The 27,288-nt window shown below is 43.0% G+C and overlaps 1 protein-coding gene across 1 annotated transcript in view; it reads right to left on the bottom strand.

Annotated features, from left to right (window-relative positions):
• Nucleotides 1-27,288, bottom strand: part of LOC146776046 (fatty acyl-CoA hydrolase precursor, medium chain-like) — a 248,056-nt gene that overhangs the window by 82,872 nt on the left and 137,896 nt on the right. The window contains exons 10-11 of the mRNA XM_085636898.1: nucleotides 24,573-24,662; nucleotides 12,420-12,567 (exon numbers count right to left, since the gene is read on the bottom strand). Of these exons, the coding sequence (XP_085493024.1) occupies nucleotides 12,420-12,567; nucleotides 24,573-24,662 (238 nt within the window). The remainder of the gene's footprint in view (nucleotides 1-12,419; nucleotides 12,568-24,572; nucleotides 24,663-27,288) is intronic.

The raw sequence follows: 27,288 nt of genomic DNA, 5'->3' as shown, positions 1-27,288 counted from the left end.
TCTCCTAATTTGTTTGGTATCCTTCGGGATAATCTTGGTTTATTTGGAGTTTGCAAACCCCAAAGCCAGAGGACTCGTGTATTCACGAGACTATTGTAATCGATAATCCTCTGAAGTTGGGAACTAGACTAGTGAGAAAAGATGCCTGGTGCTAGTGTATTTGGAAGATTATTTTGTTTGGGTTGTGGAAGGGATTTCCAGTTAGAGGATTCATGTCCGGTTCCTCCAATTGGAACTCCTACTTATGAGCTTTATGTAAAACATGGCGTGGGCCCCATTGCATATAATGAAATATGGATCCGATATACTAGAAAGGATGGTGTTTTAAAATGGCCCCAAAATGGTAGTTTCGATACAGATATCTTAGATAATTTGGAAGTTAAATTGTTTAAAAAGAAAGCCCGGCCGGCGATGTTTGATTCTTTCCGCCTATGGCGAAAGGAAGCCAAACAAAAGGAAATAAAGCTAGCGAAAAGGAATAAGAGAGAGAGAGGTATGTCAGTGATGCAAGCAGCTGTGCAATTTAAAGATAATGAGGAGGAACAAATGAATGAGCAGTTGCACAGACAGCGCAAACTAGGGATTGATAAATGTTACCCTGTTTTGTCACCCCTTGTGCAAGATGAGACAAAAGAGAATGAGAAAGATTCCCTAATGTCCCACTTGTTAAGTTCGCCACCCCCGTATGCGCAAAATGCCACAGCACCTCCACAGCTTGTAAATGTGCAGCCTCCAGTAAATATGCCGCAAGCCTTCCCGCAGCTGCCAGCTCCTCCTCAGCTGGCTCCTATCCCTGCAGTGCAGCCCTCTCAATGGCCGGCGGTTTTGTTACCTGTTACCCCCGCGCTTCCTGCGACTTTGCCTAACACGCCAGTGGTTTCCCCTGGCGCTCCTTCTTACACTACCCAGGTACCTGTATCTGAATCTGTTTTTCTTCCCTCTGTCTATCCCCCCGTTTTTGGCTCAACTTCTCCTTCAGCACGACAACGACTAGCTAATGTAGTTACTAGTCTAATGTCGCCTCTCTTTGGGTCATCTAGTACGACTCCTGCCTTACAGCGTAAGCAATTGCGCAGTCAGCTGCCTGATTCTGACGAGAAAGAGGTGTTAGATCATCTGGCGCATAGGTGGATTGGTTTCCCTTCATGCTATGATGTGGAATCAGTGGTTGATGTGTTTCATCAATGGGATGCCCCGAAACAGAGGTATGTGTTCGAGAAAATGTGTGAAATTCTTTGTGAGGAATTGGATGATCATGGTAGAGATCCGAGCCCGCAGGAGTTGTGTCAGGTGAGATTCGATTTTGGGAAAGGTACGATTGTGGGCCCCGATGTCAATAGAGCAGTTGCGATCCTATTATCCTTGAGGAATGATGATTGTCATTAGCCGTTGTTTACACAAGATTTCCCTGTGGGGAAGAAGGGAAAAGCGCGACAATACCCTATGAGAGAAGTCCCTCCGGTATGGAAGGAAGCTGTTGCGGCTGATGCCGCTCAAGGTATTGCTGCTGCTCCAGCACATTTTCAGCGTGTTTGGGTACATGTCCCATGGAAGCGATCTGAGGTGTTAGCACTTAAGCAGACATTGCCTGATCCCCGTAAGAACCCTGCAGGATATTATAAGGAGTTATCCCAAACTGCAGAATCATGTGTAATGAATCTGGCCGATATAGATATGTTGTTTGGGAATGTTGTTCCACAGCCTTTATGGGGATCCATTCGTAATGTAGATCACGCTGCAGAATTGGGTGATACATGGGCTAATATTGTTGCTGCAGACGCTAGACAAGTTGGTGGTGCAAAACCTGAGCCTTTGGTAGCAGAGCTCCCTGGTAGAATTATTACCTACATGAAAACTACAATGCCCGCGATGCACGTAAATTGGGACAAACTATCCGCCTGTAAGCAGAAGAAAGATGAGACAGTGTCTGATTTCTTTACCAGGTTTGAAGAAACGTTTATCGACCACAGTGGTCAAGACATGAGCACTGAAGGTGGCCAACAGTTATTTGTTGATAAATTTGTGCAGAATTTACTTCCTGAGTTGTGTAAGAAATTAAAAGACTCAGAAAGTTCTTGGGCTGTTTCCTCTTCAGCGCAAATACTGGCTACTGCACAGTATTATGAGAATAGAGACAAAGATGAGAAGGATAGAACAGATAAGAAAACGAAAGAACTTAAGACAAAGGTCTTTTTGCAGCAGGCCTATCCGCCACGTGGAGGACAGAATAATTATAGGCAAACACAAGGTATCTATCAGCAGCCCCAACAGTTTCAGAGTAATCAGCCAATGAACAGGTATTATCAACCACGAATCACTGTAGGTCCCAACCAATGTTCATATTGCAAAGAGGAAGGTCATTTTAAATATAGTTGCCCTAAATTAATGCATCGTAACAGTAATGCGTATGGCGCAAGAGGTAGAGGTGGTCATCAAGCTCCTAGAGGCAGAGGGCGTGGAAATGCTCCCCAGAACGCGCGTCCTCTTCCACCACAACATACCATAAATAGCTTTGATCAGCAAGCCAATGCGTCTGGTAATACAGCTCAGTACTACAATAACGATTATTATGCAGAAGACGACAATGTAGAAGATGATGATTACTAGGACCGCCGTAGACAGAGAGAGGGAGTTGTTTCAGTGCCAGTGGATCAGAGTGGACCCTATGTTAAAGTAACTACAGCAAATGTAACGGAGCCCTTTCTGCTGGATACTGGTGCTGCAAAGAGTTCAATCATGCATTCAAAACTCCCTGGCGCGCCTTTGTCTGGCGAAATGAATGTCTCAGTAGGTTTTTCTGGCGCCCCAGTTAAGAACCCGATTTCTAGTCCTATGTCACTTTCTGTTGGACCTTGTGAGCTAAAAGCACCCCTCATTCTAACAACAGGTTGTGGTGAAAATTTGCTAGGCTTAGATTTGCTAAAAAGATTGCATGCAACGCTATATTGTTCTCCCTCAGGAGTACAACTTACATTAGGTAAGAAAGTGATTTCCCCAATGTATTTGTCTAAAAACGCAATGCCACCTGAATTGTCATCCCTTCCGGATGTCCTTTGGGCTACTGGTCCCAATGATGTGGGTCTTTTGGAAATACCGCCATATGTGGTCACTTTAAAAGCCAATGTCAGATTGCCTCGCATTCCCCAGTATAAGATCTCCAATGAAGGTCAGAAAGCGTTGTTAGAAATTGTTAGCGATTTGATCAGGAAGGGTGTGATTGAAGAGACAAGAGGCAACGTTTGCAATAGTCCTGTTTTACCTGTCTTAAAACGAACGGACCCTTCACAGCAACCTGTTTACAGATTTGTGATTGATCTTAGAGAGGTTAATAAGATAGTTGTACCACAGTTTCCAGTTGTCCCTGATATAACAGCCTTGTTAACCATGATTCCAGCCTCGGCTGCATGGTTCTCAGTGATCGATCTAAAGAATGCTTTCTTTAGCATCCCAATTGCAGAGGAGAGCAGAGACATTTTTGGCTTCAGTTTAGGAGGTCGCAGCTTCCGCTTTAAACGCGCTCCCCTGGGCTACTGTGAGAGTCCATCAATATACAGTCAGGCTTTAAAAGCGCAGCTTGATGCACTTGTTTTACCTAGTGGCGCTATCCTCATTCAGTAAGTCGACGATTTACTGATCGCCGCGGATACTGAAAAGATTTGCAAAAACGCTACTTTGTCATTGTTGCGTCATTTGTCTGCCTTCCATCACAAAGTGTCTCTGTCAAAGCTGCAATATTGTCGACAAGAAGTGACCTACTTAGGTCATCTCTTATCGAAGGAGGGAAGGAAACTGACCCCAGAAAAAATTCAAGCCATTGCACAGTTGAGTGTGCCAAGAACGCAGAGAGAAGTGCGTGCTTTCTTGGGCATTACTTCATACTGTAGGCATTGGATTCCCAATTTTTCCTTGTTGGCAAAACCTTTGTTGGCATTAACATGCAAAGACACACCGAATCCTATTCCATGGTCTGAAGAGTGTCAGAAGAGTTTTTTGGAATTGCGTAATGCATTGTGTTCAGCTCCTGTGTTGGGTACCCCTGACTACAGCAAGCCTTTTACATTGTATGTTCACGAGAAAGATGATTGCGCATTATCAGTGTTAACACAGCCTTTTGGCGACAGACCGCGTCCATGCGCGTATTTTTCATCAACCTTGGACCCTGTAGCGAGGGCATTGCCAAGTTGTCTGAGAGCCACAGCCGCCGCAGCTATGTCTATTCGACAGTCTGCTGGCCTAGTAATGGATAACACATTGATTGTTATGGTTCCACATGCTGTGGACACATTGTTAAACAGGACCAAGACGCAGCACTTAACTAGTGTGCGATTATCTGGCTATGAGCTGACACTGTTAGCAAATCATATACACATAAAGAGATGCAACACGTTGAATCCAGCTACACTATTGCCAATTCCAGCAGACCTAGATGAGATTGAGCAACATGATTGTCTGTTCAGAACAGAAGAAGAAACGAAAGGGAGAGTAGATCTTAAAGATACTCCCCTAACTGAGTGTGATGGTACCTTATGGGTGGATGGTTCGTGTTTTAAGCTTCCGAATGGTGATACGACTGCTGCATATGCTATTACGACTTTGCACACGATTGTGGAAACTGCGCGTGTGCCACAAAATTTGGCTCAAGCAGCAGAATTGATTGCCCTTACGAGAGCATGCGTGTTGTCTGAAGGAATGAAAGTGAATATATACACAGATAGCCAGTACGCCTTTGGCGTGGCTCATAGTTTTGGGCGATTGTGGAAAGAACGTGGGTTCCTGACTTCGCATGGAGCTAAGATTCAGAATGGCAAGTTGGTGAATGATCTCCTTGAGTCGCTAACCCTACCGTTGCAAGTCGCGATTATGAAATGCAGTGCGCACAAGAAAATCACTGATGATGTTGGTCGTGGTAATGCGTTTGCTGATGAAGTCGCGAAAGAAACAGCAAAAGATGTAAAGACTCGAATGTATGTTGCAGGCCCTGCAAGATGGGTTGGTGATGTTGGAATGTGTGAAAACACAATAGAAAGTGTAAAGTCCCTTCAAGCTGAAGCCACAGAGAAAGAGTTAAGCAAGTGGAGAGAAAGTATGGGTAAGTTGGATGAGAATGGTTGTTGGATTGATTTGTCAGAACATAGGAGATGGTTGTTACCTGATGCATATGTGCTCCCAGTGGTTACTATGGCACATGGAATGGCACACATCAGTACGAAAGGAATCTGTAAGTTGTTGGCTCCAGTATGGCAGAATGCTGGAATTCCTAAGTGTGCAGAGAATGTGGTCAAGAATTGTATGGTATGCTTGAAGTACAACCCTGGTAGGGGAACCCCAACTCCAGCTGGTCATTTTGCGCCTCCATCATACCCATTTGAAGTTTTGCAGTTGGATTTTATCCACATGGAAAGATGCAACAACCTGAAATATGTATTGGTGGTTGTTTGCGCTTTCTCAAAATGGATAGTGGCCTATCCTCTAAAAGATAACACTGCTCTATCCACAGCCAAAGCCCTTGTGAAGGAATTTTTCTCTAGGTTTGGAATGCCAAGAATGGTGTGGAGTGATAATGGGAGTGAGTTTGTGGGCCAAGTGATGAAGAATGTGTGTGAGGGACTAGGTATAAGGCAGAAGTTTCACGCTGCAAATCACCCCCAATCAGCTGGATTAGTGGAGCGCTATAATGGCGCTCTAAAACTGGATGTATCTCGTTACAACGCACACTTTTACAACGCATGCACTTACAACGCATTTTTTACAACGCAAAATCCATTACAACGCATTCCATTACAACGCATGACACTACAACGCATTTTTAAAAACTACCTTTACAACGCATTCCATTACAACGCATACTACCTTTACAACGCATACCATTACAACGCATAATATTAAATTGCATTTAAGGTAAGTATTAGATAGTATAGGGGTAAAAATTACTTTTCTAACTCCAGGGGGTGCAACAGTAGGGTAAGTGTTGGATAGTATAGGGGTAAAAATTACTATTCTAACTCCAGGGGGTGCAACAGTAGGGTAAGTGTTGGATAGTATAGGGGTAAAAATTACTATTCTAACTCCAGGGGGTGCAACAGTAGGGTAAGTGTTGGATAGTATAGGGATAAAAATTACTATTCTAACTCCAGGGGGTGCAACAGTAGGGTAAGTGTTGGATAGTATAGGGGTAAAAATTACTATTCTAACTCCAGGGGGTGCAACAGTAGGGTAAGTGTTGGATAGTATAGGGGTAAAAATTACTATTCTAACTCCAGGGGGTGCAACAGTAGGGTAAGTGTTGGATAGTATAGGGGTAAAAATTACTATTCTAACTCCAGGGGGTGCAACAGTAGGGTAAGTGTTGGATAGTATAGGGGTAAAAATTACTATTCTAACTCCAGGGGGTGCAACAGTAGGGTAAGTGTTGGATAGTATAGGGGTAAAAATTACTATTCTAACTCCAGGGGGTGCAACAGTAGGGAAAGTGTTGGATAGTATAGGGGTAAAAATTACTATTCTAACTCCAGGGGGTGCAACAGTAGGGTAAGTGTTGGATAGTATAGGGGTAAAAATTACTATTCTAACTCCAGGGGGTGCAACAGTAGGGTAAGTGTTGGATAGTATAGGGGTAAAAATTACTATTCTAACTCCAGGGGGTGCAACAGTAGGGTAAGTGTTGGATAGTGTAGTGTAATATTATGCGTTGTAATGGTATGCATTGTAAAGGTAGTATGCGTTGTAATGGAATGCGTTGTAAAGGTAGTTTTTAAAAATGCGTTGTAGTGTCATGCGTTGTAATGGAATGCGTTGTAATGGATTTTGCGTTGTAAAAAATGCGTTGTAAGTGTAGTGCGTTGTAAAAGTTGCGTTGTAAAGGTTGTTCCCCTCTAAAACTCAAACTGGCCAAAATCCAAGCGAGCTTAGGTCTTAAATGGCCTGACGCTCTGCCTCTAGCACTCCTGTCCACCAGAATGACCGTGCATTCACGAGTGGGACTTAGTCCCTACGAGGTCGTTTTTGGCCGCCCGGCCAATGTATGGGGTGTGCCAAGACCGACGAACTTCAGTGAAATCGAACATCCAGTACTGCTTGATTACTTGTATGATTTGACGGTTAAACTGTGTGTTTTACACCAACAGGTGCATGATACTCTCCTTCCGGCTTCTGAGGCTCCAGGACACCCTATCGACCCTGGCACGTGGGTCTTGGTGAAAAATTTTCAGCGGAAAACCAACGATGAGCCCCGCTGGATTGGTCCTCATCTCGTACTACTGTCTACAAGATCAGCTGTTCGAGTGAAGGGGAAGAAAAACTGGATCCACGGCGCCCACGTGAAGAGGATCCCTGTGCCTCTGCCGTATGACCAGTGGGTCCAGGAGGGTATCGCAGACTCTGAAACAGACACTGTACCTCGTTTTGTGCCGTTCAGTGATGCACGCATAAAAGGCACAGCTTCAGCGCAGGAAAGTGACGATATTTTGCAAGAAGCTGTGCCACCGTCAATTCGATTGGACACTGCAGAGCCTGAACTCTTGTTTCAAGATCAAACAGTGCCTGGTCGTCTTCATTACAATTTAAGACCAAGGCCTATGGACAAATAAATATTCTTTTTCTTTTACCCTTTTTATTTTTTGATAACCAGAGCTCTCCCATCTGAAGGACTTTCTTGATTTTTGTTTTTTGAACCACCATCCGGGTTCAGCCGCAGGGTCGCGGTGCCAAGACTTTGGGGTACAGGCCGAAGACGTTAGGTCAACGGTTCTGGTTGGTCTAGGGCGTTCCCTGGACTGACAGGCGTACTCCTTAGCAGAAGATACTCACCCGCCGCGTGCGGCACGATTAGAGGATGGAGTTTTGTAAGATGGAGAGACTCACTGAGGAAATGAACTTTAAAGCAAGAATATGTAAAACAATGAGGAGCAAACGTTTTGTATTTTTATGCCTATTCGTATTATGTAGTATGGTAGTGTTTACTGTAGGATTTGTATTCTTCTCCTCTCAAGAGCCCATTGCACCCACTGTACAGCCTATACCTCCTCCTACTATCTCCTCACACTCTTTTTACCCTCTGCCTGAACATGAACAAGCTAGACGATCAGAGTTTGTGAATAACTCGTTTATTCAGCTCCTGCACCAGCACCAACTAGTCATGAATACAACAAATTGTTGGGTGTGCGGTTTAATGCCACATACCATTAATAAGGGTATTCCCTATCTGGTGTTGCCGTATAGTTACAATGGATCGTCATGGGCATTCCAGACCATGTTTCTCTATGCACTAGATGCGTACTCCCCGCGACAACCGCGTTCCATCAGACCTAGCACCAATAATAAAGCTTTAGTGAAAGGAGTTGCCGATATGAGTAGAGATATCGACGCATACTCATCCATTCCCAAAGAAGAATTGAGAGCTTATGTAGGGTGGAACGCGACGGGGTATAGTATTAGTCTAGGTGAAAGACAGCGGAAAATCTCATCCCCAATCTGGGTCGTACCCCACATAGGTCGGTTCTGTTTGCAAGGTAATGGTCAGAATCCTAGAGCTCAACTGGGAAGAAGTGACTGTACTGAAACGTACACTTTTCCATCGCAGTTTTCCCCTGCGTTTTTGGCTTCCAAGGGTAGATATTTTATCTGCAATGACCGAGCATATACATGGTTGCCCTCTGATTTCTCGGGCACATGTTATATTGCAAATCTGCTACCGCCAACATTTACTGCCGCCTCCTACTATCACAAGACCAGAGTTATGAGAGGCGTGATTAGTAAGGAGGATACTGCCGGTCAGGAAGCGGGAGATTTCTTTTTGGGTTTCCTGCAGTTTTGGGGACCTATGGTCAATAGTAGGAACCTGAGACAACTGACTCGTGGGGTTGAATCCACTGTTAATGTTACGGCTGGTGCCCTTGGTAATTTGACAGCTGAGCTCCAAGCGGATCGCCTCATGACTTTGCAGAACCGCATGGTTCTAGACGTCATACTTGCAGACCGTGGTGGGGTATGTAAGGTTATCCAATCCAGTTGTTGCATTTTCATACCAGACAATGCTCCAACAGTTTATCAAGCCATCTCCAAACTGCATAAAATATCTGAGTCCATACACGTGGATAAAGGAGATTGGTCACTGGTGGGGTGGTTCTGGGAACTGATATCTGCCTGGGGTTGGAAAGTTCTGATGGTCATTGGAATGATCTTAGCCATCCTTTTCCTGTTCTGTCTGTGCATACAGTGTGCTCCTGCGATATGTGGCCTCTGTGCTACATTATGTGTAAGGAAACCTGTATCGAGGGACGAGTTAAGTAATAGGATGATGCTACAGCAACATCTCCATGACTTCGTGAATATTGACCTAGACTCGGATTGAAATGAGTATAGTTATTGCCTATGTAAGGGCAAAAGGAGGGTCTGTCGTACTTTAGAATTTGGGACCGCGTAGGAGGCAGGGCCCTACCCCTGTCTATCTCGGTATTAGTGAACCGCGAATGGTTAATGCGGTATGTACAAGTGCTTTTTGTAACGTTTTAGCTATGAATGCACTGTGTATACGCTATTTCACATCACTACGTGGGTTCCATTTTGTATCGGTGGCCATCTTATGGTTGCCCTCACATAGGCTATATAGCATGAAGCGAAAACGGGCCTTTTAGAGCACATGTGCCTTTCTTTGACTCTTCTGTGACCTGGGCAGCTTGGCTCCGCTGCCCCAGGTCAAACTGGTCTCACGAGTTCCCCGTCCTCTGGCCACCTGTGATTAGCATCAGGGCTTGACACACCATAAAGTCTTTTCATCCTACACAAGCCTCCAGCTAATCTCTTTCACACCTGACTGTTCCTGCTTTATGGCTTGTTTCCCAAAACAGGAGATGCTCATGTTTATTGGGGCCTATCGATATCTGATGTGGGATCTGAGCCTTGCTGGGTAAATAATTGCGGGCTGGCTTAACTGGAATGTGGGATGGTCATCATGACTCTGCCTTTTCGTTTGTAATGTATACTTTAAATGACCATGCCATAAACCTAGGAATGTATGCCTGAGGCAGGAAATTCTGTATTTAAGGAGAAGCCCGTTTCTGTGATTTTCAGCAGTCTCCTGAGAACATACACGCTGTTGTACTTCTAGGACTCCTGTAATTGGTCTGCAGCCAATAAACTGATCTTTGACTTCACCCAGAAGACTCTGTGTTTCTGTAGGTCTGAAACAGGAAGAACCCCGAAGTCATAGGGTGTGTTCCCCTGCACCGCTGGGCTTAAAATACCCAGTACTTCAACTTAGTCCCTTGTGTCTTATAAATGAAACATAAATAAGGTATAAGGGGGCAGGGTAGTGACACCCAGACCCCCTGGCCATTTTAGTGGAGGCCCATGAGGGTCCGCTTCTAGGCTAAAATTTAAAAAAAATGTTTTTGTAGAGGGTGGCGATCACACAGGTCTCTCTTGGGAGCCAGCACTGCCCCTGGTGCTCCCAAGAGAGTCTTGCATGAGCACGGGCAGACATGCTGGCTCCCGAGAGATTCTTGCAAAAGGCCCATAGGATCAAGAAATATTTTTTTTAAAAGAACCATGTGCAGCAGAATTTGGACACCTGTGAAGAAGGGGGTTGGGCAAAGGTTCAGCACGTGCCTGGCCATATGCCAGACCCATGGGTTAGCATAGTTACGTTTGGTATAAAATCTTAGGTTGTGTTTTTAAAAAGTTGAAATTCACTACAGAAAACAAAAGTTAAAGTGACGTTTTAGTTAAGTATTGCGCACCCCCAGATTAGAGAAGATTTTGCTGGCACAGTCCACCCCAGCATATGCAGCCACCAAGAAGCATCACCTGCAACTTACCTGGAATGCTCTTGGTTGATCACTCAGCTCCCTTGGCACCCAAACTGTTTCCTCCAGACATACAGGGAAATGGAGCCTCACACCCACATAAATGCTAATTTTCGACTAGTTACTCTTGTTTCGCACCAAAATCCTCCAGGCATCCTTCAGGCATTCAGAGTGCTGGTAGGGCATTTAAGTGTTTTCAATATCTTCCTCAGGTCCTGATGCCCTGGGCTATGATGTACCACTATACCAATGTAGTGGCCCCTCAGGCCCACAACCTCCAGCCTTTCAACAGTGTCTCCATCAAAAGACTAAAAATAACCTCAACAACTCAGGGCTATGGCCCCACTACGCAGCAGACAAACTTTGTGCTGACAGCCATGTTGGAGCGAGGAGGAGTGGTCACAGGCAGCTCATGGGCATCAGGTGGTAAAGACAAACTTTGCCATCCTCCACACTGAGTGCTATCTTATTTGATCAGTTTCCATGTCATGCATTAACTTTTAGGTTAGGAGACTTGCTATTGGGCAGGTTTAATCCTTCTTGGTTACCTGTACTCAGAATGTCAAACAATGCCTTTTTATCTGCAAAGCAAAATATACACAATTGATGGAGGGAATATAGAACAAACCAAAACATTCACCCCCAGTCAAGAGATCTGGGTTAAATCCATCATTCTTTTGCTCACCATCCCACCCCAGTTTAGAACTGGCCATATGCAAATCAGTCTTGACCCTGTGCCTCATGGCATGGTGAGCAAAAGAATGATGGATTTAACCCAGATCTCTTGACTGGGGGTGAATGATTTGATTTGTTTTACATTCCGTCCATCAATTGTGTGTCTTTTGCTTTGCAGATAAAAAGGCATTGTTTGACATTCTGATGGGGGAAGGAGGTAGCTGCTGGGGAGGGCATCAGAGAAAGCTGATGTAAGGCTGGGAGGAGGTTCTCTTCTGCTTGTGCCTAAGAAGATTGAGGGCTGGGGTCAAGGGCAGGGATGTAAGAACCTATTGTGAGCTTAGAGTCAAGTAACCTTTTGTGGGGCTCATAGTTGGTTTCCAATCCAAGAAGCAGCTCTTAATTAAAAAAACAAATATGCTGGTGTATTGGCGTCACCCAGTGATATTGAAGCATTTAGCATGAAGAAGCAGGTCTGGCATACTTTTTTGTATTATATAGATACATGATGTAACTGGGTCATGGGGCCCCAAAAAGTAGAGGGCCCGGTGCAAAGAACCCAAGCCCTTCCACTGTAATTGTCCTGGTGAAGGGACCGGACCAGGCTGCACTTTCGGCCCGAGCTGCATGAAGTCTGATTTTGCAGTCAGTGAATTCAAACACTGTATTCCACACACAGAAACTCTGGGTGTGGATAATGAGGCCAGTTATAACTGGACAGCCTGGAATACAAGGAACTGATTTGATAATACAATTCATGTATCTTTGGCTGCCTTGCTTGAATTGTTTAAATATGTCTGATTTTATGTCAAATGGTGAATGGTTGGAAATATAAATTACACAGAATACAAAGCAAGACTGCAGACACACACAACATTGTAGCCTACAATTATGAAAATGTAAGAGCGGTGTAGATTGTGAATGGTTAATCTGGAGACTTACCTCTGTGATAATTGGCTGTTTTTATTGCTTGAAAAACAAACATTGTATCTTCGAGCAACAGAAAGTAACCGTCTCGCAGGATGATGGGGTCCTGACTGTCACCCAGATATTCTTCAATGACCAATGGTAAAAACTGTGGCTTTGATCCCTGTAAACATGGCAACAAACAGATTATGAGCGATTCTCCTCCCAGAATTATTGAGATTTTGTGAATATTAAAGCACTTGGGTCATGAATGTGTTAAATGAGGGTGTATTTCAATTCTTTTTATTTTATTAGTTTTCGATTTGCCATTTTATCAGGTCAAGTAAACCAATCAATGATGTACAATTCTAGAAAAAAACAACCAATTAGTATAGAAATGCAATACAAAAATATTCCTTTAAAACTGTTTAAACAAAGTGACAATACCATTATTCCGCAGGAACATGGAGTGAATAAACCTTCAACAAGAACAACTCAGTTTCGGACTCACAAACAGAACATGGCTCAGGTCTCGTATTCACAACTATGAAGAATACTGAAACACTACTCATGTTATAGCTCTTTCCATTTGCCCGCAAAACTCCTTAATTGATGACAGACACTTCTCAGATTTCAAAAAAATATACAGACGTTAAGACTACAGCAGATTTAGATGGTTCTTTTTCAAATCAGTATACTCCACTATGAAGCTATTGTCAATCAATTTGACACTGTGAGCCATTTGAGGGATGAAACTAACCTCTGAGACTGCTCTTTTAGTTGCGGTTTTTAATTTATTTGAAGTACACCAAGCTAAGTATTCTTACGCAGAACATTTAAGGATTTGTAGTGCATAATGTATTTTTTGTAAGTCTGACAGAGAAAATAAGGGCCTGATTTAGATCTTGGTAAATGAGGTCCCTCCGCCGCTTTCTTGATGATCTCCCGTCCGCTGACTTGGTAGTCTGCCTTCTTGTTATACCCTACTTAGTTGTACAACATGTACTCCAGCCCTTCTGCCTCTAGCTGCTCAGCCAGAGCGTGAGATGCTCATGGAATGTTGGTGTGCCTGTGATGCGTGGAATGCCCGGGTGTCTGAGTGGATGAGTGTTGGCAGTTAGAGATGGACTGAGCAGCTAGGTAGGCTGCTCCTGGTGGGTCTGGTACCACACTAGGCTGGCTGGGGTCAAGACGGATGTGGCCTGTACTGGAGACTGAATAAAGAAGACTTAATATTATCACCTGGCTACAGGTGTCTATCTTCATAGATCACAACATAATTTTGGCGACGAGCGGACTTGGACCCTTGAGACTCTTGGTAAAGCACAGAAACAAACAAACTACAAAGAAACTACAAGAGAAACCAAGAGATCCTACAAGCTACTACATGTACAAAGAAAGCCAGGCAAGCCAGTGCCAGCCCCACCAGTGTCCTTACCAACGGACAGCCCCACCGACCAGTGTCATCACCAATGACACTACAGCCTGGGAATACTACAGCAACCTAAAGGATTACAGTGAGTTGGAGGAGTAGTTAAATTACAACCGCATTTGGTGTTCCAGCCACAAAAGGATTACAGTGAGTTGGAAGAATAGTTCAACTACAGCCACATCTGGTGTTCCAACCACATTGTTACCTACAAAAGAGTTTAGTGAGTTGGATGGGTAGCTTCACTACAGCCAGTTGCAGGTGTTCCAGCCACATCTATTTACAGTGTCTTTAATGCTACAGTGACTTCAAGGTAACTTTTGTTTTCTTGTCTCATCGTCTTCAGTAGTTTCAACTGTCTGCGTGCTGTGCCTGCACTAATAGACAATTACTGTTACCTAATTTTGTCACATTTCAACCTTAAGCAACGTGGGTGTAGCAGTCACCAGACACTGCGTTCAGCGCATAATCAATTGGACAACTCTGGACGTTTTTTTTATGGGTGTATGCCTTTTCAAGCATTATTGGTGGAGTGGTTACAGGTGACAGCATGTCTGCTCTACATGACGATCCAGACTGATTACAAGTCCAGACTGATTACGAGTCTGAAAGTAGGACATCTTTTCTCTCACATTAGCGGGCTAGGTTGAGACCTCATTTTGCAGCCTTCAACTTTCATTTGGATTTTAAAAAATGCTGTGTGTGGAAACCGGTTTACCAGTGGTTGTGTTACATGCGGTCCACTTTATTTGTAAGGAGACTATTTGCCTATCGGGAATTTATTCTACCAATACGCATGACGCCTGGAAGTACTTAAGAAAGGATGTGTCCTTTCTACATACTATGCGGCAGGATAAAATGTGGAGTTTCGTCATCTTAAGGTTGATTCTTTTTTTTTTTAATTATCTTTAATCAGCAGTGGCAGCGCTTTAATTTTGACAGTTCAACCGCTGCCTAGCGGTTTGAAAAACTTTGCGCGTGCCGTCCCCTGTCCACGCGCAGCCTTACCTACTCTTGGTCTGCCTTTGTCTCTCCATGTATTCCGGGTGACGTCCTTTCGTGTTCGTGCTGCCTTGCAGTCTCCAGGAACAGAATGCACGGGCGTGCTGAGAGCCATCCAGCAGCACGTCAGCTAACGTGCCGCCATCTTGTGGTTGGCGTTCTTCACTCCGCATTTTTGCCAACCACGCTTCTTCTGGTTGCCTTTGCTGCTGTTTGGGCCGTTACAAATAAAGTTTTATCTTTTGTCAGCATTCTTTCACGCATGGAGGTGTGCGTCTATCCACAGAGTTGGGGGACTTCAAGCAACATTCAAGGTGGTCCAGCACTTCGTGGCAAGTATACAAAATCACATCTTCATTGGAAGCCCACTGTTATGGTTTGTTCCAATATAGAAGAAAAGGAAAGGTACATTTTCTGTCTTTTTGGATATAAATGTTCTTGGTGGCCTCATTGTGTCCGTGGATTACAAGGACATTTTGTTTGGACATGACGTTATACCGTCGTCTGGACAACCTCTGAGTGGAATCCTCCGTTTCATGTATGTCGGAGTTGGTTTCACAGTGCAGTTCTTAATACATCTATCTCCCTCATGTTTTACTAGGAGCCAAGGCGCGCTTTTTTCAAGTTTTTGATTGTGACTGTCGATATACTATTTCTTACTTTTGTTTAATACTGAAACATTTCTTGCTTTAGTTCTCGCTTTGTCATATGTGGTTATAGTTCCATTACTTATAACTATGCAAACGTTTATGGTGTTGCTGCACGTCTACTTTTATCCATGCTGGTTTTTTTTTGTGGTTTTTTTAGGCACAACTCGGGTGAGAAGTCGCTCACCAGTGTGTTGCATTTGGGCATTCTAGGTTGCCTATTGTATGGTGTTAAAAAAAACTATAGTATTCTCATTACGTAGAGTTTAAATTAAAAGGTGTTTCTTCTACAGCACATTTGATGTCGTGATGCCACAGGTTAACACTTTTTGAGGATGGGTCTTCCTTTATTTCTTGTGGATGGCCATCACATTGTTCCCATACACGGGGGATTGTTGTGGGCTAGTCTTCCCCTTACGTTTCATTGTTTGTTACTCCTACACGGGGGTTAGGAGCTCTTTTCGCATTTATGTTTTGTTACTCCTTCATGGGGGTATGTAACCTCTACAAGGGGGTTGGACCATGGGTTAGTTCCCATATTTACACTGCACCTAGGTTAACTGGGTTGGGATATGGTATAGTCCATTAACAGTTGCGCGTAGTACTACTGTACATCCCTTCACGGGCGTTTCTATGGGTGACGACCCATTTGTTTTTTGTTTCCCTTATTCTTGGGATTGTGGTTGCAGGGTATTCTACATTTAACGCTACTCTATGTTATGCTTTTGGGCATTGGTGTTGTGGGGTCTTTTACCCTTTGCGTTATAGAACATTAGATCACAGTGTATGATACAAAATGCTTGAAGTGTATTTCTTGTAATGTTACGCTTTTGCTTACGCTTCGAAATGTTTTATATTCTCTTTTTAAGGGGGATGGGGGATATTGCTGTTCAAATGTATGTATCTTAACCATCCTTTCTTGCGTTATTGGTTCTTTCTCCTGCGGTGTTTTGTCTTTATTACTGCATCCGAGAGAATTTTACCATTATTAATATTTCTTGTTTATAGTTCTTGCTTGATGTTACATTACTTTCATTTGCCGTTTTCTTTGAAGAAAAAGGGATAATGTTATACCCTACTTAGTTGTAAAACATGTACTCCAGCCCTGTTGCCTCTAGCAGCTCAGCCAGAGCGTGAGATGGTCATGGAATGTTGGTGTGCCTGTGATGCGTGGAATGCCTGGATGTCTGAGCGGATGAGTGTTGGCAGTTAGAGATGGGCTGATCAGTTAGACAGGCTGCTCCTGGTGGGGCTGGTACCACATTAGGCTGGCTGGGGTCAAGACAGATGTGACCTGTACTGGAGACTGAATAAAGAAGACTTAACAATACCACCTGGCTCCAGGTGTCTATCTTCATAGATCACAACGCTTCTGTATTTAGATGTTGGCTGGTCTACATACAAAAGACCAGGTACAAACAACAGATAGTAGTGTTCCCCCTAGAGGGAAATGCCCACACATCCACCACATACAAGAAGAAAATAAAAATCAATTTGGCGAGAGAACAATTTTCTTGTGTAGAAATATTTGTTAATAGTTCAGGGAACGGGTGCTTAATCGGCCCCAACAAACACCTACTATCTGAAGGTGTTGGCAGCACAAAACAATGTACCACCAATTTACACACAAACCGTAGAGGCCTTAATAGCACACCATTAGTCTCATTAAAGTCCTGATTACGTATATTACACCCTTGGGTACAGACAATCCCAATTCTCATGCAAAAACAGTTTACAAGATATGTTCATAAGAAACAAGAATCCAAGGAGGTTGATCCATGTCGATTGGAAATCTTTATTTTCATAATGTAAATCTTTAAAATTTCCAGCACACGATTCAGCCGACACGTGTTTCGTCTGTACACAGACTTTTTCAAGGCATTACAATTGAAAGCAGCAATCCAAAATCGGAATCACGCCTTTTCACAAGGCGCATCCGCCCTTAGTTCATAAAGTTAATGATGGTTGGGCAGCAATGCAAGAGTAGATATCTCATTAATAATTGATAATCTTCCAGTGATACTACACACAATCACCTTTTGATAAAATAATCAATCACATTGCATAACGATATAGAGATGATTGTCTCCACTAAGCAATAGTAGTGTTTTCATAAGTAAAAGCCTCCCAGTAGCTTTTCTCGGTAGAGTCCAGTAGTACAACCCTGATAAGTTGCCCACCTAAACTTTGAGTCAGCGGAATGTACACTAATCCATACCCCCTCACATTACAAAAGACCGCCAGAGTCCCCCAACTCTTCCTTAAATTCTCAAACGCGTAGATGGCGATATGGGCAGAAGCGGCTGTCGGCAGGACTCCAGCCCAGATTCTTGCTCTCCCGATTACAATGTGCCTTTCCGACGTGGCAGCTGTGGCAGGAATCCCACCTACTTCGAGTTGGCGGTATCGAAGAAAAAGAGGAAAAAGCTATTTTCCTGCTTCCCGCTTCCGTTTCCACCTTTATCCCATCATCCAGGTCCCTCCTTAGCAGCTCCCACTCCATCACACTGCCAAACGACTCCATTGTTGCTGAGATCTATGGTAGGCTACTTGTACAATTGTCCTATTGATGTGTATTGACAATAGCTGTAGCCTTGTGTACTTCTGCACTGCTCTTACATGCACAATTTTTATAGGAGTAATGCAGAAGTGTTCATTTTCCTACTCATCAAGGTAAAATGAACACACCTGTATTGACACTTAAAAAAAATTGTTCTGAAGTTTGTGGGTGTTGTGCTTGTGGTGCCTGTAGGTGGGCTTTCTATAGTGTGTATGTTGTTTGTGTGGCATGTAATATGTACCAAAAAGGGGCCTAACACATTACCTACATATACATTATGACACATCCACAACATATATGTGTAGCAAGATAAAAATGTGTAGCACTTTCTGTATCCACATCACCATGGCCTCACTCCATCAGGTCACTACCGCCAGGACACCACCAGCACACCGGGAACATCTAAACCTGCTTGGCCGACACCATCTGGCATGACGACGACAAAGTACTGTTAGCCAGCAGAGAAGATCGCTGCCGCAGCGGTCTATTGCTGCAGCATCTAAATACAGCTGGCAGACCGCTTGATGGAGTACTTGGGACCGCTGCCATGGCAGGATGGAGGCAGAACTGCCAAGATCTAAATCAGGCCCTAAGTCTAACATATTCCTTCAAACATATTGTCTTAGGGAATTAGAGTTTGCTGAATATACATGATTACCCATTGAGCAATTTTCCACAGTGCCCGAAAGAGCACTGTGTCTGATGGAGTAAAAGATGCAAGGTCTTATTTGAGAAGGTTTTCCTAACCGCTGGCAGATATTTTAAAACTTTCCCTTTGTTTAAGGAGGAATAACTATCAAATAAGGAACACTCAACACCAAACAGCAGAATTGGAGGTACCCTAATCTCTGTCAGGTTTTACTGATGAAAAAAACTTCTTACCCATCATTCTATAGAAATTATGTAAACCTCCACCTAGCAATATGCATTATGAGCATTGATGCTACATGTGCAATGCAATACATTGAGAGAAATGACTATGCCAAGAGATGCATACATTTTTATTTTTGCGAACTCATCAATTCTAGCTTTTCAAGTAAACTGCAATTCCATCTGACAATTAGGGCTTCATTTATATTTTGGCGGTCGACCCATCCTTCACCAGGGTGACAGCGTAAATTACTCCATCGTCCTGATGGAAGTGCTGACAGCCAAATTTAGAAATGTCCACCAACCTAGAAGACGATTCTCGCATTGGCAAGAACCGCCGTCATGGGGTTTCCTGTCAATGCATTGTAGCGGCAAACTCACCAAGTGTTTTTTATTTTCAAAAAGAAAATCCCAAAGCTACAGACTAATTGGAGTGGGTTTAAAGATGCAATCATCATTCACACATATTAATGTATGGAAAGGTCTATGGCTATTATAATATTGTAATGTTTACAGCTCCATTCAAAACATTGGCAGCGGCTATAAACAATTGTATAGCCCCACAGCTGTCAACATTAAATTGTGGTAATCTATGACCTCTGATTCTCCCTCTCCCTTCATCCCAAGGATATACAGGTTGAGCATGGGAATAAGAGAGCAATAAGCTGTGGGCAAAGGAAAACAGTGAACCCCTCCAACTTTTATGGTTTCTCAGCATAAAGGGCTGGCTCTAGGGCGGTGCGACCAGTGCCACCGCACCGGGTACTGACTCTTCAAGGGGGCGCCGTCCTTGGAAGTATTTTATAGCTTTGAAAGCACCTGCTGCTGCATTGCTAGCCTCCGGCAATTCTCATACAGCAATAAAAATGTCAAGATAACTACAGTGATTAATGTTCTTCCTGGAGAGAGAAGGAATTTTGTCTAGTGGAAGTTTTAACTAATTTTATGGTAGCACAGAGGGTTCATATGCCTGCTGCCAAGAATGTGTACCATGCAGATAAGAAAGTGCATATATTTTAAATCAGTCAGTGCTTTTGTCAGAGAGATCCTTTTGTTACTGGCAGTGTAGATGTTAAATCCTAACATGGAACAGTGAGCTAATAACTGTCAAAGAGCTGCATGCAAACTGCAAGATATAGATTAGAGCATTATAATTTTGCCTCTGTCTTTCATTATTCGAATGTTTCAAAAAGGGTTAATTTTGGTAAGAGTAAAAAATGCCTATTATTAAATGTAACCCCAAACCATGGGGTTATGTTTTCAATTCTGAGTCTGTGCTTCTCCAGACCAAGCACTCTTAAACTAAAATGTCTACCAGTATGGATGACATGTGACTCCTACACCTTGTAGTCTTCTGGCTTATGTAACATTTCCTATTCACTGATTTATCACACCTATGATTGATTGTCTCTGTGTAGTGTGTGTGTGAGGTAAAGTGCTCTGACACCCTACACTGGTATAGGAGGTGCTATACAACTAACTAAATACATGTGAGAGAGAGTGATTATGGAGACTTGAGGGGGCACAGTGAAAGGATGGTAGTGAGGGAGTCTGTGGGAGGTGCCAACAAACATTGTCGCACAGGGCGCCACCAGTGCTAAAGCCGGCCCTGGCAGCATATTGGAACAATGGAAGGAGGGTGCAGTGAATTCTCAGGAGCCACTGTGTTTTCCTTGGCTCAGAATCCGTGACTTACTTCTACCGCCTTTTGCAGCCAGCCCCTACTTTCCATGTTTGATAGTTACTGCTTTGGTTGTGTACTTCTAAGAAGCAGGTAGTTTGAAACTTTCTGTGTCTCTTGGGAGGATATTTTTTATTTAGGTCATTCTGCCCTCCTAGGGCAAAACACTGTAAAATCTTTAAAGCCTGCCATAGCAGGCTTTGCCATCCATGTGTCCCACTCTCTTGTTATTGCACATTTCTTTCTGCTTAGATCAATAATGCTGGAGCAGGCCTTTACCGATTGGCTTAGCCCTTTGTAGTGAGATACAATTCTGTAATACGTAGGTGCAATTAGTGCTATATCATTGTGCAAGGGGATCAAAACATTTAACAACTCTACTCGTATCTGTAAGACAGCCAGTTTGAACCACACAGTAGGTCTATTTAGCCAATTAAAGTGCTTGAGAAATCAGTGAATGTGCTGTAAACTCGCTATACCTTTACCAATATATATGGATTCAAAATTACTTGAGTTGGTGTAATATTGTACAAAAAAGAAGATTTAGCTGTAAAGTCTGATTGTTGCAACCGAAAAATTAATAGGCTTCCCGTTTGTACCTGACACCTTAAAAATGGCCCCGCTCTTAGCATGGCTCTCAATCTGGAAAAGGGAAATGGTCCATTTAAATCAAATCGTGATTAAGGGCATTTTATACTTGGACCGAAACTCCTTGATAACATGCGTTGCACAGGTGAAACATCTTTACGCGAGCTAGACCTTGAGGTTTTGTTCAATACACCGCTCGAGTGTATATTGTTCTCTAAATTCAGATTAACAGAACTTCTCATTGGCAAAAATACTCAAGATAGGTGGCAAAAAGCAAACTAAAATTGCAGTTAACACCTAACTAGCCCTACAAACTGTGCTAACTGGCCATCAATCCTTTCTCCTATTTGTTACTATCAAAAGACACAGTTTTGTATTGAGAGATTTAGATTGAATCCTTTACCTCTTATAGCAGGGTTCCCAGCCCAAGCGTACTTGGTAAATCAGCTGTTTTTATGCCCCTGCAACAGCCGGTTCCCCCAATCTATTTCTCACCTTCTCTTCTTTTGTTCATTTTATGTCGAGAGGAAAAGATTTATCACACCATTGTTGAAAAAACTCAGCTTATGCTTGTATAGCCAAGCCCTTGAAACCCTTCAATCATTGGAAAACCCATATGTGCGTTTTGTGACCGAGTCTTTTTTATTAGCAGCCCTAAAGATCAGAAAGTTGAACACTACACCATAAGGGATACAATTAAAAGGGCCTGTAATGTTTATTGTTTGAGCTTGTACTGTCGTCTGCACGTCCTAGTCGACCCACCCAATTGTAACTTGCTATTGAATGTCATCATATTCATTAATCTCGCATGGTTGTTATACTGATTTTATTGACTTTGTCTTATGTTCAATTTTATGTACTTTTTATGCATTTATTTAAATATGAAATAAAGAGGAAATGAATGAATGATTTGTTAATTTGCTCATATATGGAGGCATTCCATAAGGCAGCTAAAGAAAAGGATACCTGATTCATCTAAAAGGGCAATGCGCCTATGAACCACTGTTTTTCAGACTTTTTAAGGCCACATCTTTGTCGTTAAAAATGATTTCATTAAGCCCCCCAGAAATTCTTTCATGGGTATTCTATAGAGTTTTAAATACTCTAAGCAAACTAAAAAAATCGAATGGGGCTTCTGGATTAGGCCTGGGCTAAAATTCCGTTCCGCTCGCGGAAATTGCGATAATTTGACATTTTCGCGTTCCGCGGAGAGCGCGAAAATGTCAAAATTTCCACAATCCGCATTTTACCGGAAATTTTTTGCTTGCTCGCGCTGTGAAATAATACATTCTTGCGTGCGCGCGATCGCCTTACCTGAATCCCCGCGTTCGCCGACAAGTTTTCCCGATCCGGTCGTGTTCTCCATGAGATGTTGGATTGTTGGTAGTCATTTGCGCTGTCTCGCGACAGTTCGCGCCCGCAGTAACGTCATTCGTCGCGCGATCACATCTTTCTTCTCGCGATCATGCACCGCAAGACAAGTGAAAACAAGATGGCCGCGCCCGCGAGCAACCGCATGGGTAAGTTGGCGAGCCGCGACCACGCAGAAAATACCGCGAACGGGCGGGAAAAAAACTTCTGCATCTTCGCGATATTTCCGCATGTTTGCGGAGATTTTTAACATTTTTGCGAAAATTTGCAAAAGTGAATTTTGCAGATTCCTCCCACCCCTATTCTGGATACACCCTCTGACAAGTATAGAGAAACTGCAGAAGTGGTTTCCATTGTATCCAATAAATAGATATGAGCATGGGAAGACATAGCAAACAATTCAAACTTTTCAAAGGAAATTTGGGATTAGTGGAGCAAAGTAAAAGACCTGTTTAAAGAGCAAGATTCTGTCTTACTTTCTTCTCACAATAAATCTCATATGTGAAATTGAAACAAAATTGTTAGTATAGGATTCAAAATGTATGACACTTTAGAAAGTGTTAAAGAAATGTAAGAAAAAAATGATAACAATTGTTTTCACTATGAAATCACTGTTTCTGAATGTAAACTAATTTCAGCAAATTAAAGTCTATGCAGACTATGCATTATCAAGTATCTCACCTAACGTCTTTGGGCTTTCATTTGTGTGCATATTATGAAAGCTGGAAACATTTCAGACCTGTTAATGTACATGTCATTCCCACTGAGTCCTCTGTGCTTTTGAGCTAGAGCTGAAAGGCATACATTAAACATGCTCTTCACCATGATGGCAGTCAGGCAGAAGGGCAGTGAATCGCTCACTGTTCCTCAGAGGAGAGCAGTGTAAAATAGGCGTGTAGTTGGGGGGGTCTCTGCAAACCCTGGATGCTAACATAACAAGCATTTGCAATGCAATAGGTCTCACATTTATGAGCGTTTGCGACAGCAGCCAAGACAAAGCTATTTGAGAAAATAGTGCTTGGGGCTGTAATTAAAGCCTACCAGCAACAACACACGTAACAGCAGGTGTAACCATGGGAGGTTACAAAATGAGACAAGGTGTTACTAAGGAGGGACTGCTAAGTCTTTTGGCCAATGATCAGCCACAGTTTACAGTGGACAATGACACAAGTCAATGAGAAATGTGGGCAGAGAGTGGGCGGAGCTTCAGGTCCCTACCTCAATACAGCAAGCCTTGCAGAGGAGCACATGCGTTACCCAGGCTCGACGAAAAAGAAGAGGAAAAAGTGAGGAGGGGATGTTCAAAGGAAGGTGTCGTCGGAATGACGCTTATAGACTCCAATTTAAATTTTTTATCAACTCATACAGTTGAAAATAATCAATGTCATTATTTTGCTCCCTGTCCCTTTTGACGCTTAGAGACTCCAATTTAAATTTTTAATCAAGCATTCAGTAGAAAATAAACAATCTCATTATTTTGCTCCCTGTCCCTTTCTGCACGATCCCAGACTATTTTTTCTACCTTACAATTCTAGTAGATTATTTTCCATATTTATGAAACTCACCACACCATCTAAACTATTCTGCATAAGACATCTGCGTTTCGCCAAACGGGAAAGATGAAGCTGTGAGAAGAAAGCAGTGCACAAAAGCATTTACTATTAGAGGGCGTAGAGTTACATGAGTACTCTTTTATGTACTCTCAACTGCCTTTGTGAATCATCCCTGAAACTTCCAACTCCCTACTAGTAAAAGTGCAAAAGTCACAGATCTTTATATTTGTACTAATGTATCTGAATATAATAATATTACCTAATAATACAATTTAATGCGCATTTTTTATGTTTACCAGCACCTTCACAAATGCATGTAAGGGTACATAAAAGAGTATTACAGGGGTACAACTGTACTTACGATAAAATACGTAGTGTATATTACCCACTATGTTCCTATGTTAAAACAAAAATTGTATGACCTCACACCGAGTCACATATTCCATGTACAATAGATTGTGGCATATATTAAATAGTGAAGCTCTTACTACTATGTTTGCAGATGACATCTGTATTAAAGTGTTCACTGTTTCTCTGTCAAATCCTTCTTTCATTGAAGATTCCGGTATACCCATTGTCTGCATAAAACAAAAACAAAAATCATGATGGTGATGATTAACATTATTATTATTAATATTATTGACATGTTTACCTAGATAGGATTCTGTTATTTACTTAACACTTTCGGAAAAGCACTTTATTAAAGCATTTTAATATACAATTTTACTACCCAATCAAAGTTGGTGCTCGCTTCATCAACCTCCGTGTGGTCAGGATTGGAGCACGTGAACTGCAAATGTATTTCTTTCAATAAAGGTGAACAGAGTTTTTTCCTGACACCTGCTGGACATTCTTTGAATATTATGGGCATCACTAACAACCAATGGGAAGACGTGCTACATGGCCAAGAAATAAAAACCTGTTCGTGATTGGATATTAAGAAAATGGCAAGCTAATAACCAGGGACCTCATATATATTTTTGAAGTAAAAATACTGGGAGTGTGGGTTGGAATTTGTGTTTGTAGAATGTTCAGTGAGGTTGAGTTTACTGGTGATGATGAAAAACGAAAAACTTGTGTTTCAAAGCAAAAATATGCTCATGCTGCTCAGAAAAAGGAGGCTGCTGTTTGCGGATATAATAATCTCACTTCCTAAGTACATTTACAGCTGTTTGTTAAGAGTTTATTCATGTTGAATCAGCAGGCTTATTGCTGGTGTTGATCTTTTTTTCCAGGAGACATTTGCTGTTATTGCTGTTTTTTAATGGCTCTTGCCAAGCTGTTCCATCATAAACTTTCTTGAAGCTCTCTATGGGATCATTCATGCTGTCTGAATGGTGTACTCCTAAGAACCTGTAAGATGTCTGTTAGGCGAACAGTACCTCTTATGTTTGAACATGTCCTCTGCGAAGGGGCGTAGTCACGTTAGATGACTGAATAGACCAATAACATTGCATCTCCCAGGGCTGGGCTTGTATCCTTCAACATCTTGATGCTGCTGAAGATGCCAGAAGCCTGCAGGTTGAGCTGCAAGACTTTCAGCAATGAGTGGTGTGAGAATTGGGTGATTAAAATTTAGCCTCACTGTGAGAAACTATTTTCCCATTTAGAAAAATAATCAGTGGCGGCTCCTCCGCCTTAGCTGAGGAGCGTTGCCCCCCTGCTCAAAAGGAAAAATATTGTATTTTTCCTATTGCCGTCAGTGGCAGGGCGGGGCTGGCCAGAGCAGGGGGAGGAGTGGTTTGCACTCCGTAAGTGCTCATGACTGTTTAGCCGGCTCTTTTGCCATGCACACTTTGCATGTTCCCCAGCAGACTACATTATACAGCCTGGTGAGGAACATCTGCACATTTCCTGATCCTATCTGAGCATCCTGTTCGAGCATTCAGACCAATCACAATGCTGCATTGCAGGGTTGTGATTGGCTGAGGGTGGTCTGGATGCCCGGGTGCTTCCTGCTGTCAGCCAGGACTGAAGACAGGAAGAGGATGGGGATGGAGGAGAAGCGGCAGCCGGCCAGCAGTTCCAGGTAAGTTTGTTCTTTTTTTTTATTCACCCGCCACCCCACTACCCCCGTCCGGTAGTAGCCGCTACCAAAAATAATACTTAATATAAGTTTGGTTAGCATAACCAAGTCACATTACTGAAAATGAATGTTTGAATGTTGTGCATGAATATTTCTAGTTTCTTACTTTTCTGAAAAGGAAATAATTGAACTTTAGCCGCAGCCACAGACTGTCTTTGTAACTGCAAACATATGATTTCTCTAGCGTCCTTAGCCAAGGAGATGTATTTGAAACAGTCTGGAGTTTACTGTGCTAAACCTCCGTTCCTATGGTCGATGCTATGAATGTGCAGAACAGTCCACGGTATTAAGTTTAAGCCTGGGCAAAGCACTACGCTACGCTCGTGTAGTTTGCGAAGTTTGCGCTACTTCGCACTACGCGAATTGCACGTAGCGCAGTGCAAACACGCGTAGCGTAGTGTTGCGTAGTGCAGCGGTCATTTTGTGCTTGCTCGCGGTCCTCAACGTCAAGTTGGCGACCGCAAGCAAGCAAAATGACATCCCGGCGAGACTTTTTCCTTGTTCGCGATCAGCAACATCAAGTTGGCGATCGCGAGCATGGAAAATAAACCTCCCGGCGAGATTCCCAACGCGAGGAGGTCAGGTTTCTCATTGCCAGTGGTCGCATATGCTCGCGGCCGCTCGCGTTGAGAAACTACCAGTTCGCGTTGAGAAAGCTGCCGCTCGAGTAAAAATCTACTCGAGCAGCAGAAAACTACAGCTCGCACTGTGCAAGATGTCGTTTTCAATGATTGCACAGTGCCGGTTGCTTGTCCGCACTGTGCAATCATTGAAAACGACATCTTGCACAGTGCGAACAGGGTACTACGCAGTTTGCGAAGTGCTACGCGTAGCTCACGTAGTGCGAAGTGCACTTTGCGTAGCTACGCGAAGCGCTACTTCGCGAACTACGCCCAGGGTTAATTAAGTTGCATTTCTCATGTTTCTGGCCAATGAGAATCGTTTGCAAGTTGGAGTTTTGAGCATTTATAGTCTGATTGGTTTGCTGTGCCAGTTACCTTTTTTATACCACCTCTCTACTTAACAACAAGCTATGAAACTGTGCGCTGTCATTGTCTAAAGATTTTCTATTTGGGAAGGAGTTAGGATTTTGCTGTTGTTGTATAAGAGAGGGCTAG

The sequence above is a fragment of the Triturus cristatus genome, chromosome 12 (assembly GCF_964204655.1).
Source record: "Triturus cristatus chromosome 12, aTriCri1.1, whole genome shotgun sequence".
Classification (NCBI taxonomy): Eukaryota; Metazoa; Chordata; class Amphibia; order Caudata; family Salamandridae; genus Triturus; species Triturus cristatus.
This window is presented reverse-complemented; position numbering and strand designations above follow the sequence as displayed.